General features: G+C 42.9%; 1 protein-coding gene across 4 annotated transcripts in view; it reads left to right on the top strand.

The window, feature by feature from the left end:
* The window catches only part of gria1a (glutamate receptor, ionotropic, AMPA 1a), a 91550-nt gene that overhangs the window by 12241 nt on the left and 65416 nt on the right, over positions 1 to 13893 (top strand). For all 4 annotated transcript variants that reach the window (XM_033632481.2, XM_033632480.2, XM_033632479.2 and 1 more), the window contains exon 3: positions 9257 to 9496. In XM_033632481.2, the coding sequence (XP_033488372.1) occupies positions 9257 to 9496 (240 nt within the window). The remainder of the gene's footprint in view (positions 1 to 9256; positions 9497 to 13893) is intronic.

The raw sequence follows: 13893 nt of genomic DNA, 5'->3' as shown, positions 1-13893 counted from the left end.
GTATTCACAGCACTTCCTTCGTTGGAATAAGCGCCATTACGTTGTGAGCATGAACTGATTTGCTTGCGTGTATTTAGAAAAATATGTGTAAAAAAAAAAAGATTTTAATTTTTTTGGGGTTTATTGCACTTTTTAGCAATTTATTTCATGGACATAAGTCCGTACATATTATTAAAATTTGGGATATAAGGGTTGTATTTATGTATAGCATATTACTCCAAACTACTCCAAAAATGGCACTACAGCATGAAAAATGTTAGGATGTGTTGTGGCGGACTTGTTCTACTACGCATAGATTCATAAGGTACTAACAGGTCTGAAATGTAATCTGAAGCCAGGCCATGAAGAGCCTTAAAAGTGATCAATAAGATTTTAAAGTCAATCCTAAAACAAACAGGGAGCCGATGTAAAGAGGCTAAAACTGGTGTGATGTGGTCGTGCTTCTTGGTTTTGGTTAAAAGTCTTGCGGCTGAGCTCTGAACGATCGAAGTCGTTGCAAGGTTTTTTGATTAAGATACGAATAAAGGCTGTTGCAATGATCAAGTCACAAAGAGGTAAAAGCATGTACAACAGTTTCTGCACCTCTAAAGGGCCGGTGTCCACACGGCCGGTGTCCACACGGCTGGTGTCCACACGGCGTTTTTCTTTGGCAGGAAAATGGTGGCAGAGCTCTTCATCTCAGCGCTTCACAAAAAAGCTGCTCCCAGTGTCTTCTTTTAAGATGCTAGGTAATAAAGTATTGACCACATAGCTAACAAGCTTGTACAGGGTATAACAGGGTACCTTATCAGGACAGTGATGGAAGCACCCTGCATGCTCCCACAAATAAGCTTTTCTGTTTAGACACGGTCAGAACAAGCTTCTCCTCGGTTGTCTTGGTTACACGGGTGAGGAGTCCCACCTCATATGACAAGGTTGCCTGAAAAGGAACGACAGGGATGACACCAGTGCCTCTCTGAGAAGTTCTAAGATTTTTCAAAGGAAATGCTCTGAGCGGCTGCACAAAAAGGGCAGAGTGTTCTGAAAAAAAGACGCTACACCTTTACTGGAGGTAGCTGCATACACTGTCTGTCTTCACTGGAATGAATTGAAAAGAGAAACTATGACTCAGAAGAAAAAAAATGTGGACACAGGCCCTCAGTATTTTTTATGTTTTTGGTTTTGGAAATAGGACAGCACCCTCCAAATGTTTTAGATATTAGTTCTGCTAAAAGCCTAGTGCATACCACTTCAACATGTGGAGAAATCCAAAGACTGACAGGCCTGCTATGCCTGGTTACGGGCTCAGCAAATTGTCAGTTTTTACATCAGTGTGATGAAGTACCTTTATTTGTCAAACATTTACTGTATTAACCAAAAGACTGTCTGGTCACTACATCTGTACACAGTTTCCCAAGTGATTGAAAACGAATTGACAGCATTAATCAGTCATTCATTTCAGTCATGCATCAAGCAAAAGTGACAAATGTTAGCGTCTTAAATCAAAGAATTCATTGCTTTCATATAAAGACATCACCTTGGGGAACTGTGCGGCCAATGTTCAGTATTCTCTTACATTTGATAGATTTTTGGAATCAACTGATGAAGCACAAATGATCCCAAAATAAACAACAGTTTATCAGCAGTAACAGTAATTATAACTTGCAGCTCTGGTTTGTTGTAAGCAAATGAATGCAACATTACTGGTTGTACTCATACATTCTGCTCAGGTCTATTACGAACATTTTATTTCCCAGTGGCTCAGCTGGAATTTGTTGAGGACAGTTTTTAATTTTTACAGTCGTATAAAGTTGCATTAGCATGCAGGTTGTGTGTTCGCCTCTTCTTGCTCCACGTATCCACTTCCATCACTTTTTGTGTCAGAAAAGGTGTGCGAGCGGGACCGTCCCTCTGCACCTGTCGACACCGATACGCAGATGGGGAGATAATTGCGAAGGGATGATTGTTAAGGAGATAATTGGAGTTTCCATACCCCCTGACAGGAGTTGGTCTGGGCTGGGTTTCTGACCCGCTGCCCAGGTAAGCATTTATTCAGCAGGCGGCAGGGCTCCGCAGCAAACCAGATTGGAAATGTGGCGAGAAACAGCGAGGAGGGGAGACAATGGCCTAGCGTGAGAGGGTTAGAGAGTGAGACACAGGAAGGGAGAGAGATGTGTTCGGAGCTGAGGGGAGTGCTCTCACACCCTCGATTACCCATTTAATGAGGCGATGCGGTGCCATTGTTTTATTACTTAGAGGAAATAGGAGAAATCTAGATTTCACTGTGTGGTCCCTGTGTTTCCCACTGCTAGGCTGGCATCTGTTCCCTTTGTTCGCAGCGGTCTCCCTATCATCTCCTTTCGTAGACACTAATGCTTCTGTTTCTTCTCCTCTCCAGAAACCAGCTTTGCCTTCTGTCCACCCTCACCTACATTTTCAAGACACGCTTGATTTTTGGCTCATCCTTATTAACCTTCCATTACCCCCGTTTCGACTAATGTAATCTCTCATGAGTATCCAACACTTCCCGACATTAATCTAAGATCTGTTTGGCTGGTCACCTGCTCTGATCACTGCTATTCCCAGCGGTGGAAGCTTAAGAGTTTAGAGGTTTCCTGTCTGCCATATTTCTCTAAGTTCCCCATTTTTTTTCTTTTTTCTATCTTCACCTCCTCATCTGTCTTTTCCTCCCTTTTCTCTATTATTTTCTCTCTTCTTTTGCCACACACACACACCAGTAACAGCACTGACATAAACACAATTTTATTGCTCTTGCACAGGCAGTAAATCTTCCTTAAGCTTGAGGAGCTAAAGCTGTTTATACCAGGGAATAGCAAGCGCACCTCTCTGGAGCGCAACACTCCATGGGGCATATGGATACTCTGGAGAGGTAGAAACGCAGTGAGGCAAAGCCCACCCCCTCCTAAAAACCTCTTAAACCTGTTGCATTTCTTGACTTGGTATTAGTCTGCATGGATGAAATGATCTCTCTGCAGTACATTGACACATTATCACGGAATGAATCATTTTCTCCAGGATACATTTCAAGTCGTTCGCAGGAGATCCCAGAGAAAACTGTCCTCGCAGTAAAAACCCTCCTACACGGGCATTTATGCAGATCCCTGTTGGTGCTGCGTTTCGGTCCCCTGGGTCCCTGTCCTCTGAATAGCAGGAGATTTATTGCACCGCGTGAGTCATTCTGTGGTGGAGGGCTCATGGTGTAGGCCACCCCCACCCATCACCTGAGGGATTCTTCACAAGCACAAGCTGTGTGTGAGATGCTGTCTTGTCAAAACCAGCGAGAATTTTTTTTTTTTTTTTCTTTGAGGGGGGTGCTGGCAAGTCCTAAATGTATTCATATGTGCGAATCGGATATCGACTCCTTTTGCCCAGGCTCTCATTAATGTAGCTGATTAGCTCTCTGGAAGATGGATGGGACCAGAGGGACCACAACATGCTCTCTGTTTTTATTACACACATCATCTGACAGTTATTAGCCATGGGTGGCTGAGTGGAGTATGATTGTGTGCGTCTTGCAGTGTCTGGTGTCAGATGTGTTTATCTCCCCTCAAAGTGCTCTGTGGTTGATTGAGTGACCCTTCACCCTTGTGGAGGTGGTGTATATTACTGCCTGATGTGACAGGAACCTCCTTGCTCCTGTCATCTTTCTCATTTTTCAAAAGGATACCTTAAACTAAGTATGGCATAGATACTATAGCATGCAGTGTGAATGTGTGCCTTATAGTACCTTTATTAAAAATCTGACAGTACACAGATGACAGGAAATGAGATGGGCGAGGGGCAAGGGAGATGGTAAATGACATGCAACAAAGGTGTAAGACCAGACACAGTTTAGAGACGGTCCAGTTCACAGTAAGCACTGTAACCCTTAGGCCCACACCTGCAATAATTAATTTTAAGCATTTATAAGATTTGTGCGGCAGCACAGGGTTTGGCTTCCTGCTTAAACCCGATTTGTGATAAGCATTTTACATTACGCTGTACTTAAAATTATCAACAAAATAATGTGTTGACCCCTGGAAACACAGCCAGAACAACTGATTAAGCTCATTCATTGATTAGCTTTTATCAGGCATCAAGACTAGAAGTCCACAGCCATGCTGGCAGCTCTCTGAGCAAAACTGCAGCAACAGACAGCAAAACTGTGGGTTACATGCTAATGTCAGCATGCTAACATGCTAACACGAACAATGCTAACATGATGATATTAAAGGAGCTGTATATGACATTTAGAGCATATGTATGATTTGGAGTCTGAGGATTGTCTGCACACGGCTCTCAACATGGAAGTAGCTGAGCTGACAACTAGTAGCTAATGGTGCTAACAGTGCAAAAAAGGTGCTAACAATTGCATCAGTGCTGACAGAGCTAACAGTATTAACCTTGGGGAAACTGGAGGGTGGGTGTGAAGCCATGATCAGCAGTAATTGCCTGTAACTGCTGTATGAGTGCAGTGCAGCGACAATTAGCTAGCAAGTGAAATATACACATGAGGGACGTACATGCACTAACATGCAGGCCTGGCCGGACTGTATACCACAACAACAGAGAAGCTCGAATTATAACACATTCAGAAGTAATGTGACTTAAGTCTCTGCTCAGGACGCCATTACTCCACTATGTATTTACATAGCAAATGGTTGTTTCCTGCTACATTAACGTCATATACAGCCCCTTTGAGGTAATGTTTACCATGTTCACCATTTTGGTTGGGTGTGTTAGCATGCTAGCACTAAACACAACGTATAGTTGAGGTTGATGGGAATGTAATTAGTTTAGACATTAAATGAAAACCTGCCGGTGGTGCTACAGAAAATATCAGATGATCACCAAAGGCTTCATCGTTCGGGCACCATTAATGTCTGCGCAAAATTTTATGGCAGTTTTATTGAGATATTTCATCTGGACCTGCGTTGACATTCATTTGTTAATAAGTTCTGACATTTATTGAGTAAATGATAATTAATTTTAATAAAAACGATAAACTGATCAGAAAAAATAATAGTTGCAGCCTTTTATTATAGGTTAGTGTCCTTGGTTTTCCTTGTTGTGTCCTTTTTATAAACCGATTTTGACTGAAAGTGAAAACAGATTTGACTTCCTGAGGCATCAGCCTGAGATCTGCGGTCTTGTAGTGTAAAGGTGACATTGGATAGACAACATAAACCCAGGTGTGTTCGTAGAACTGAGACTCACTGAATAAGGGTGGTGTGTGACTCTGGGAGTCAATCTGGCAGGGTTATGCTGAGGTGGAGGAAAGCTGGGCTGGATTCAGCTACTCACTCTTCCATTCCACAGTCTTTGTCCATCGATGCCCAGAGGAAAATAAAAACTATTTTCTTTGGAGTTTCACAGGAAGAAATACTCAGACTAGAGAAGGGTACATGTATGTTGATCAGTGGATAGGATGAGCTACTTAATTGGATGTCCTATTTTGTGGAGTCACCTGATATGTCTCTCCTCAGTGGTAAAAAAAAAAAGACCTTTATGGATGGCTGAGCAAGAACCCTCCAATCAGAACGTTCCCTCCAGCTGAACCCAGCTTCCTGCTGCTGTGAAATTCCTTCTGTACTGCTGACCTTAATGTTGCACAGGATAATGGCATGCAAGTCCCAGGGGAGAAAAATAGTAGAAGCCCCGTGTTCCCTTTGTGTGTGTTTGTGGAGGCATATAATGTATATAACAACCTTATCAGAATATGTGGTTTGCATGAGGCCGCAGTAAACCCCTGAGTCCAGAGTACATGTGTTTACCGAGCCAACACGCTCAGACGACGTACCTCATATTGATTCTCGCAAACATGGTTGTGGCTTTCCCCAAAAACGCATTTGAAAAATTGTTTTGTGACTGCACCCGGTACATTTAAATTCACCTTCTATTGATTTTTTTTGACATATCAAGCAATGCAGAGCTATTGAAGAAAGAATCACACCCACACAAAGGAGCTGCTCTGCAATACCACAGTCCTGTACACGGGTTAGTGTGTGCTCCAGTGGAGCAGCTGGGAGGCAGGTAGCAGGCACAAGGGCACCTTGACACCCTTAACTGATGCAGTTTGCCATCAACCTGTATTTACACTGTGCCCCGTCTAAATGGTCTCACTGTGATTTCAGGATAATTTCCCTGTCAACAATTTTATAAAAAATCTAGCGTTATTTTATAAATTATGTGTCATTTATTTCAGAGCATTTATCAAATACGGCTCAGGCTGCGCTCTAAGCCCTTCATACGTTTCTAGAATCCATCATTATTTCAAATACATATATATTTTATAGCATCATTTATGTAATCATAAAGTCAAAGTCAGACTTTATTTTTAAGAGCAAACCAGCAGTGGTCCAGTATGTGATTTTGTACCGAGCTATAAACATTCATGGGCAGTTTGAAGGATGCAGCGTTGCCTACCAACCCCCTAGCATCACCCTCCCGTCATCCACAACTTCAGATGCAGGAACAACTGTCACTAACACGCCCTCTTTGTGCAGCCGGCACAGACACGTCTGTCATTTGATATTTGGCTCATGCTAAGCAGAGGAACAGCTGCAGGGCACAGGAAACAGAGAACAGGGAAGACAGTAGCTGTGTGAGTTGTTTCTGACAGCTCCTCCTGTTGTGCGAGTATCAGTCCCTTTAGGATTTGAGTTTTTCCTCTCTTTTCCTGCGGCCCGAAACTCTTTGACCACGCCAAATGCAAATCAACTTATTGTTCATTCATAGGAGAAGTTTAGAAAGGGTGAAAATATAAAAAACAGAAGACAGTTCCAGTGAGTTTCCCCTGCATCATCTGTATGCATATGCTGAAGGGTTTGTTGACTTTTGGAAATGATTATGGTTTGTTTTGAGTGTAAATAAAAAATGTGATGCTGTGGAAATGCGCTGCAAATCTTCCATTATTTCCGACATTATCTAAGGATTTATTTTTGCAAAGCCAAGTCGGTTTTGCAAATTTGCTAATTCCTTGAGGGGGAACCTAATTATGACAAAATGTCCAAACACTCACAATTCCCACTTCATCTTCCAAAAGTCCTTTAGCAGCTCTGAGCTACTGTAAGCCCTGCCAGAGAAACAGACCGTTGCCCGGGCAACCTCAGTTCTGCCGCCATGGCAGCTGTAACTGTGGCGAGGAGACACGGAGTGCCAGGGTGGACAGGTGTTGCTGGGGTCTTCGAGATCACTTTAGGTCTCTCAGCACTGCCTCCAATGTCGTTACACATGTGGAGCCGCGCTAACAAGCCCCCTCGCACACAAACAAACTCAATACGCCGCTCCTCTATACTGCTATCAGAACAAGACCCGACACTGCTGAGTTACACTAATGTCCTGTGTCATGCTCTTGTCGAATTAGACGAGCACATGGTTCTCTTGCCAGCTCGATGCAGGAGGTCCGTGCCACATGGCTGCTTGTTTTATTTTTTTTTTGTCAGACAGACATACTGTAGGTATGAGAAATGAGTCATATTCAGTGAAACATGGTAACCTGCTGCAGGGCAGAGTAATGGGACACTGCACAAAAAGTCAAACAAGCTCTCATTACCTTTCATCCAGGCAGAACATGGAGGCCACCGCTGAAATTGGTCCTAGAAAATTGTAAGGGGAAATATAATGTGTGCTAGTGGAAAGCAATAGCAGAGAGAGTGTCGATTTAATAGCAAGAGCGTGTGCAGACCATGAAGGAAAGATAGTTCTGTTACTGAGTCAGTGTGGCGATGCTCAAAATGTCTATTTCAGGGCTTGCTTTAAGTAGGGTGAGTCACCAGGCTTTTGGAGCACTAGAGACTGCATATGTGTGTGTGTGTGCTCATGCGTGTGTGCACACGTATTTTTATGTGATACCACCGAATTTCTCACTCTCCCTCTATCTCCGTCACACACACGCAAACACACACACACACACACGTGCCTGCCCCGCGGGTGCAGGTCTGTGACGGGTTAGGCGTTTTGGGCACGGGCCATCCTCTCTCTGTCTTGCCTTCAGCTCCTAGCAGCGAGCTGGCCCTCGCGCGGGGACAGGCAGCGACTTCAATCTGTTTGGTAAATACTGAGATAAGTAAGGCCCACCCATCGCCATGGCAGAAAATAGCCCAGGCCAGACCTGCGAGTGCAAAGATAGTACGCCATGCTGAAAGGATGGAGAGGACATACCTTTTTCCAAAGAGAAGACTATGAACATAAATTAGCTATTTTAAGGTATTAGAGGGTGTGAAGGAAGTCAGAGTGACAAACAGACAATGAGAGAAAGGGAAATGGAGAGACGGAGGGAGAGAAAGGAAATGAGAGATGCAAACCGCCTCCTGCTGCCAGTAAAATGTCAATGGAACCCTGGAGATGCATTGATTAACCTCTCCACTTCTAATCTGCCTTCACCCGCTGCACCGCTCACTGAAGGCAAACACACAGACTGGTGGTATACAGATGGACAAACAGGCCAGTTCTGCATAAACATGCCACAGAGTAGTTGAATGGAGGTGAGGACAAGGCTATAAGAGCTACTTTAAACAAAAATTCGGAAGCGCTGTGTGATGACTCAGGTTTTAATTCAATGGGTAAAACAAATTGTGAGTAAAGACAGATTTCTATCTCAGAATCTCAGTTGTTTTTTTTAACATCAGGGATAGCTTTTGTTATATGCATTTTGGTATTTAGGTGATGGACGATAAGAGAAAAAAGAAAAATGAAACATCCACATGATCTAGAATTCAATTTTATTCAATGCAGGGCTTTAACTATCAACTGTTTGTTATGCTCTTGAATCAGTGGTTAGTAGTTGATCTGTTAAGTATCAAAAAAAGCTGAATTTCTTCAGAATTCTTTTTTCAGAATTTCCCAGAGCGCGGAAGAATCTGTTGACTAAAACACCAGAACTCAAAAATATCAAATTAACTGTAGCAGCAAAAGCAGCAAATTTTAACATTGGAGAAGCTGGAATCGACTGTCTAATGATCTGACGAATCATTTTAGCTTTAATTCAATACATCTTTGTTTTTCCTACATGAGGAAATCTATGGGACGTTATTTACAAGCGACAAGACAGTACAGATAATCAGACCAACATTTTATTGCATTGTGCAGAATGTGAATCGCAGGTAAATTCCAGTGTTGAAAATTCCTATATTTTGTAGTTTATTGTACAAAAAATTATGGGTCCACCAAAGTAGCAAGTGCCTACTTAATGAGAATATGTTGCATTCATTTCCTTTGATCAGATAAAGTAAGTTCAGAGACTAACTCTCTCCGCGTTTTCTCTTCTCTCTTGCAGTTTGCTCCCAGTTCTCCAAAGGTGTGTATGCCATCATCGGCCTGTATGACAGGAAGACAGTCAACATGCTCATGTCCTTCTGCGGAGCACTGCACGTCTGCTTTGTCACGCCATCCTTCCCCATCGAGACGGCCAACCAGTTTGTCATCCAGCTGAGGCCTGAGCTCCAGGACGCCCTGGTGGGAGTGATCGACCACTACGGGTGGACCAAGTTTGTCTACATGTACAGCTCTGACTCAGGTAGGAAACTCGTGTATTTAATTTCACATCATAATATGTATTTAGCATATTATTTTAAGTGGACACCTTTATGTTTGATAAGCTTATATGCTTTAAACTTTCCTGCTTCACAATGAAAATGACTGTGAGGTGGACCAAGCCACTTGGAGTGTACATGTAGGTTATTTTCGCAAATATTTCACATGAAGGTTTTCAGTGGATTGTCAGTTATAAACAGGTGCATTTATCTTCAATGTGTCATCATCCTCATTCATGTTTGAATATCAGCATTTTTCACAGTGGGATTTCTTTTCAAAAGCATTTCAAGTACATGCACATGAAGACACTCACAGGCAAAACCAGTCGTTAAACCAGCCACCATTAGTCGTCTTCATATTGCCATGGCGACAGCAATGGGGTCAATCATAGCCATTGTGCTGCAATGAGCTGCCATCAGAACATTTATTTCAGACCACCGTCTCTGTGCAGACGGAGAACACATAAAAGAAACATTGACCTGCGCTGAGTAGCAGATAAATCACACAATGGAACAAAAGATTAAGCTTTTCATGGAGCAGCTCTCAGCAGTAACTCCTGTTGCAACTGTCCCTTTATTAGGCGCATACTAAAAAAAAAAGAAAAGCACAAAAACTGCTGTGGCATACAATTTAAACATCTTTGAAACATTTCTGCAGAGATAAAGCAGCACACCTGTCAGCCTCCTCCCCTCTCTAACCAATCAGCTGTACCCTTCCCATAATGCCGTGCCATCTGTCCCAGGTGTTGGTGTGGGTTTTGGAGCATGACTGTGTGGGTGTATTTTGTGTGCATGCTTTGTGTGCACATTTTGCACATGCACGTTATTGCAACTTTTCCCTCCTGGAGTTTTTGACTTGTGTGAGAGACATAAGCAGACTTAAGTCAGCTTTAAAAGACAGATGCCATCATGTCACTCTGCAAAGCACACGATCACGCAGTGACAGGGGAGATTTCACAGTGGTCTCTAGCCCTATTGATTGATGATGGCCGTAGCGACACACATGTCCCACTGATTTTTTTTTATCTGCTATGATCCTTTCATTACCAACTGACAAACTGTTGGATTGTGTGTGTGTGTGTGTGTGTGTGTGTGTGTGTGCAGGGTCACCCCTGTGTGATTGAGTGGTGGGATGGAGCCAGTGGAATCCATATCAGTAGTCCTCTGTTGCCTGGATACTACGCTGTAGTCACCCTTCCTACAGGGTTATTTTAAGCCTTTAAGAAAAATCATGTTTAGTTGTGAGGAATTTGTTTGGCGTGTGTGTGTGTGTGTGTGTGTGTGTGTGCGTATGTGCGCCATGGGCAGCTCCATCAACTGTGAGCATTTTGCGCAAAATTACAATCAATTTTCTGATTATCATTCTTCACACAGATTAACATTCATTTATCCTGAGGCCAATTTGGCTTTACCACTCACAGATGTTTGTTTTGTTATTGTTATTTGTTTAAGAGGATCAGTCACTGCTCATATGAATGAAGAGGTTGAATGAAAAGGTTGTTTGTGACTACACAGATCTCAAACCCGTACGTACTATGACCTTTTTTTTAGAAATATATTTTACCAACACAACAGAAATAATTCATAGCAAGTTGAAAATGAAAATAATCATAACTTTTTTTCTACCTTAACAACTGGATAGTACACATATCTTGCAGACAGTACACCAGATATGAAACAAAGCAAGCATGAAATGAACAGATACGCGAGCTCTGAGTTCCACCAGGCACAGCTGCACCGCGTTTCAGCTGCAACACAGTCGCCGGAGCTGATCGTGGCCACTCTAGACCAGTGGTTCCCAACTGGTGGGTCGCGGGTCCATTGTGAATGGACCACAAGTGACTCACTAATGTGTCGTAAAAAGCCACTTTATTTTTAAGTACAGTAAATTTCCAGCACAGAGCTTTTATTTTGAAGTGCCGTTACTTCCTGTAGAGTGAGCAACTACCGGACAGCTACTTGACAGAGACGGCAAACTAGCTTGACGACATGGCCAAACACAAGAATATGACACTGAATGTATTAAACTGTGTGGACCATGAACTAATGACTAAGGAGAAATCTGGACCCCATGGCTGGACCAGTTGGGAACCACTGCTCTAGGCAATGCTTGTGATTCCACCAGACGTGCAACAGTGCATTTCAGAAGCTTCCAAGAAGCGACTCTTGGCTCTGCTCCTGCACCTTGTCTTTTTTTGACGGAGCGGCGGTGCATTTCATAGTGTAGTTTTCTGTGTTGTCTCCTTTACAGATGGTAAAGGGTTTTTTAAAATAATAATTTTAGCCTCTTACTAGCGCCCCCTATAGTCTGTGCTTTTTCCAAGTATCTGTATTTGGCACTCGTTGGTGATATTGTCCATAAAAAGGTTAAAAGCTCTCTAATGTCCACTCATATATTTATATTATATGCATTCATACTTGAGATTTTTTCAGTGTTTTATCCATTATGTGAATTGGACAAGGACATCAAAATATACCATATGCAGTGTCACTTTCCTAACACTTCAGCAACTTTAATACCCCCCCCCCCTTTTTTTCCTATTAACATCTATCTTGCTGTCTTACCGCTAATAAAAGTGCCTCTCCTTTTATTTTCAAAAGCCAAGCACGGGAAAACAAATTTGATAGCCCATTAAACCTATCATAAACAATATTCAGGAAATGGTTTCCCCAAAGTGTTATTTTCTTTACCTTCGATTGCCTGGTGCCCGGGTCTCCGTGTATTGCCTCTGGCCAGAGGGATGCTTATGACAGCCAGATTCCATTATGATATTATTCTCTTCCAAGATGCCTTTGCAGGACCATTTTTACCTTGGCCAGTCTCACGAGCCTCACTGTCAGGCTGGCTCTGATTTATAGGGGTGCATCAGCCACATAGCTACATTTGAAAAGGCGAGAGGATATTCAGCGCTAACAGAGTGAGACAAAAAAGGGAAGAAAGCAGGCAAGGAATGAAGAGTAGATGGAAGATAAGAAATGTAATAGACCAGCCACACAGATAGCATTGAAGCAAAGTTGACTCCAGGTCTCGCTGTATTACATTACAGTGCAGAACATTCTCAACACCAAGCGTTAATGAGATTCCAGCACTAATTTTAGCTTGCTCAAGTGCTGGAACATAATGTACATAATGCAAAACCAGATTACCAAATAAATACACACAGAGACATTAGGAAGAGGTGAGATAATTAAAAGAGAAGGCATGAGGAGATAGAGAGAGCTTTAGCTTCCTCAGATCATGGTGCACGGTGCTGTCCATGGTGCTGAAAGCTTTCACTCTGTTCAGAGGAAGTTGTCCACTCTCCTCAGAGCCCACTGGCCTTATTCACGGCCATGATTAACTGCCCCCTGTGTTCCCATGCCTATCATCTGTTTCACAGCTTCTACTGAATCTGTCAACACCAAGGACTACCATTATTCACTCATGAGCCACAGAGAATGGATAGAGACACCACAGAAGGAGCTACATGTCTCCATGTACATTTCCAAACGTCATTTTTCGGGGGGTGTCTAATTTATTTACATGTACTGTGTTGTGGTCATGTGTGGAGGTGAAACAGCATCCATCTTTTCATTTCTTAATGACCTGGTGTCAAATCGGCAGCATGGATTGCCTGGAGAGCAGCTGGTGTGCATTTTAATAAGGCCAGGCAATCATCTTTCAAAGGCTGCGAGTGCCTCTCTCATTCTTCTTTTGACGGGGTCTGTGTTGCTGTTGTTGTGGATAAGCCATATTTACATTTGCTCAATATGCATAAAATGCCTGTATGAACATGAACAAACAAGCATGGAGGAATATACAAAACACATTATGTGTAGGCCCACGGTGACTCCAGCAGTGTTTGCCAGCTTAGCGGTGGTAAAACAAATACAGATAAATCAAGTATTAGTTTACATTTTCTAAATTTTTGTAATTGCTGTAATTCATTTGGGTAATGTCTGCCAGTCTGCTGCGGGTGAAATTACTTTATTTACTCGGTGGAACAACTGTGGCTGCCAGCTCGAGAGGAATCTGATTGGTCTACCGCCAGCAGCAAAGGAGTACAACAGTGAGTCAGACTGTAAATCAGAGCTCAAGATCAATGTGTTCTCTAATCGCCTTTTTTTTTTTTTTTTTAACTGTCTGAGCATGTGCCTTAAGCTCATTGGCTGCTCAGCCTCTGCCTCTGTGATGCACAAGTGTCTCCGCAGTGACAGTGTAATCGAGTAACGCCACCTGTAATTGGTGCTCGGAGGACGTAAAGCTGGCTGTGAGTGCGTCGTCTGCGCTGATGCACGGGCTGGTTATTTGTTAGTGTGAAAGTGGTGATTATTTAGCCCCACGCTGTACGAAGTGGAAAAACACACCTGTACGTGTCAAAGTGCTTAATGGACTGTCCCA

Source organism: Epinephelus lanceolatus, chromosome 7, assembly GCF_041903045.1.
Source record: "Epinephelus lanceolatus isolate andai-2023 chromosome 7, ASM4190304v1, whole genome shotgun sequence".
NCBI lineage: Eukaryota > Metazoa > Chordata > Actinopteri > Perciformes > Serranidae > Epinephelus > Epinephelus lanceolatus.
The sequence above is the reverse complement of the archived record's forward strand: the minus strand, read 5'-3'. Positions and strand labels throughout refer to the sequence as shown.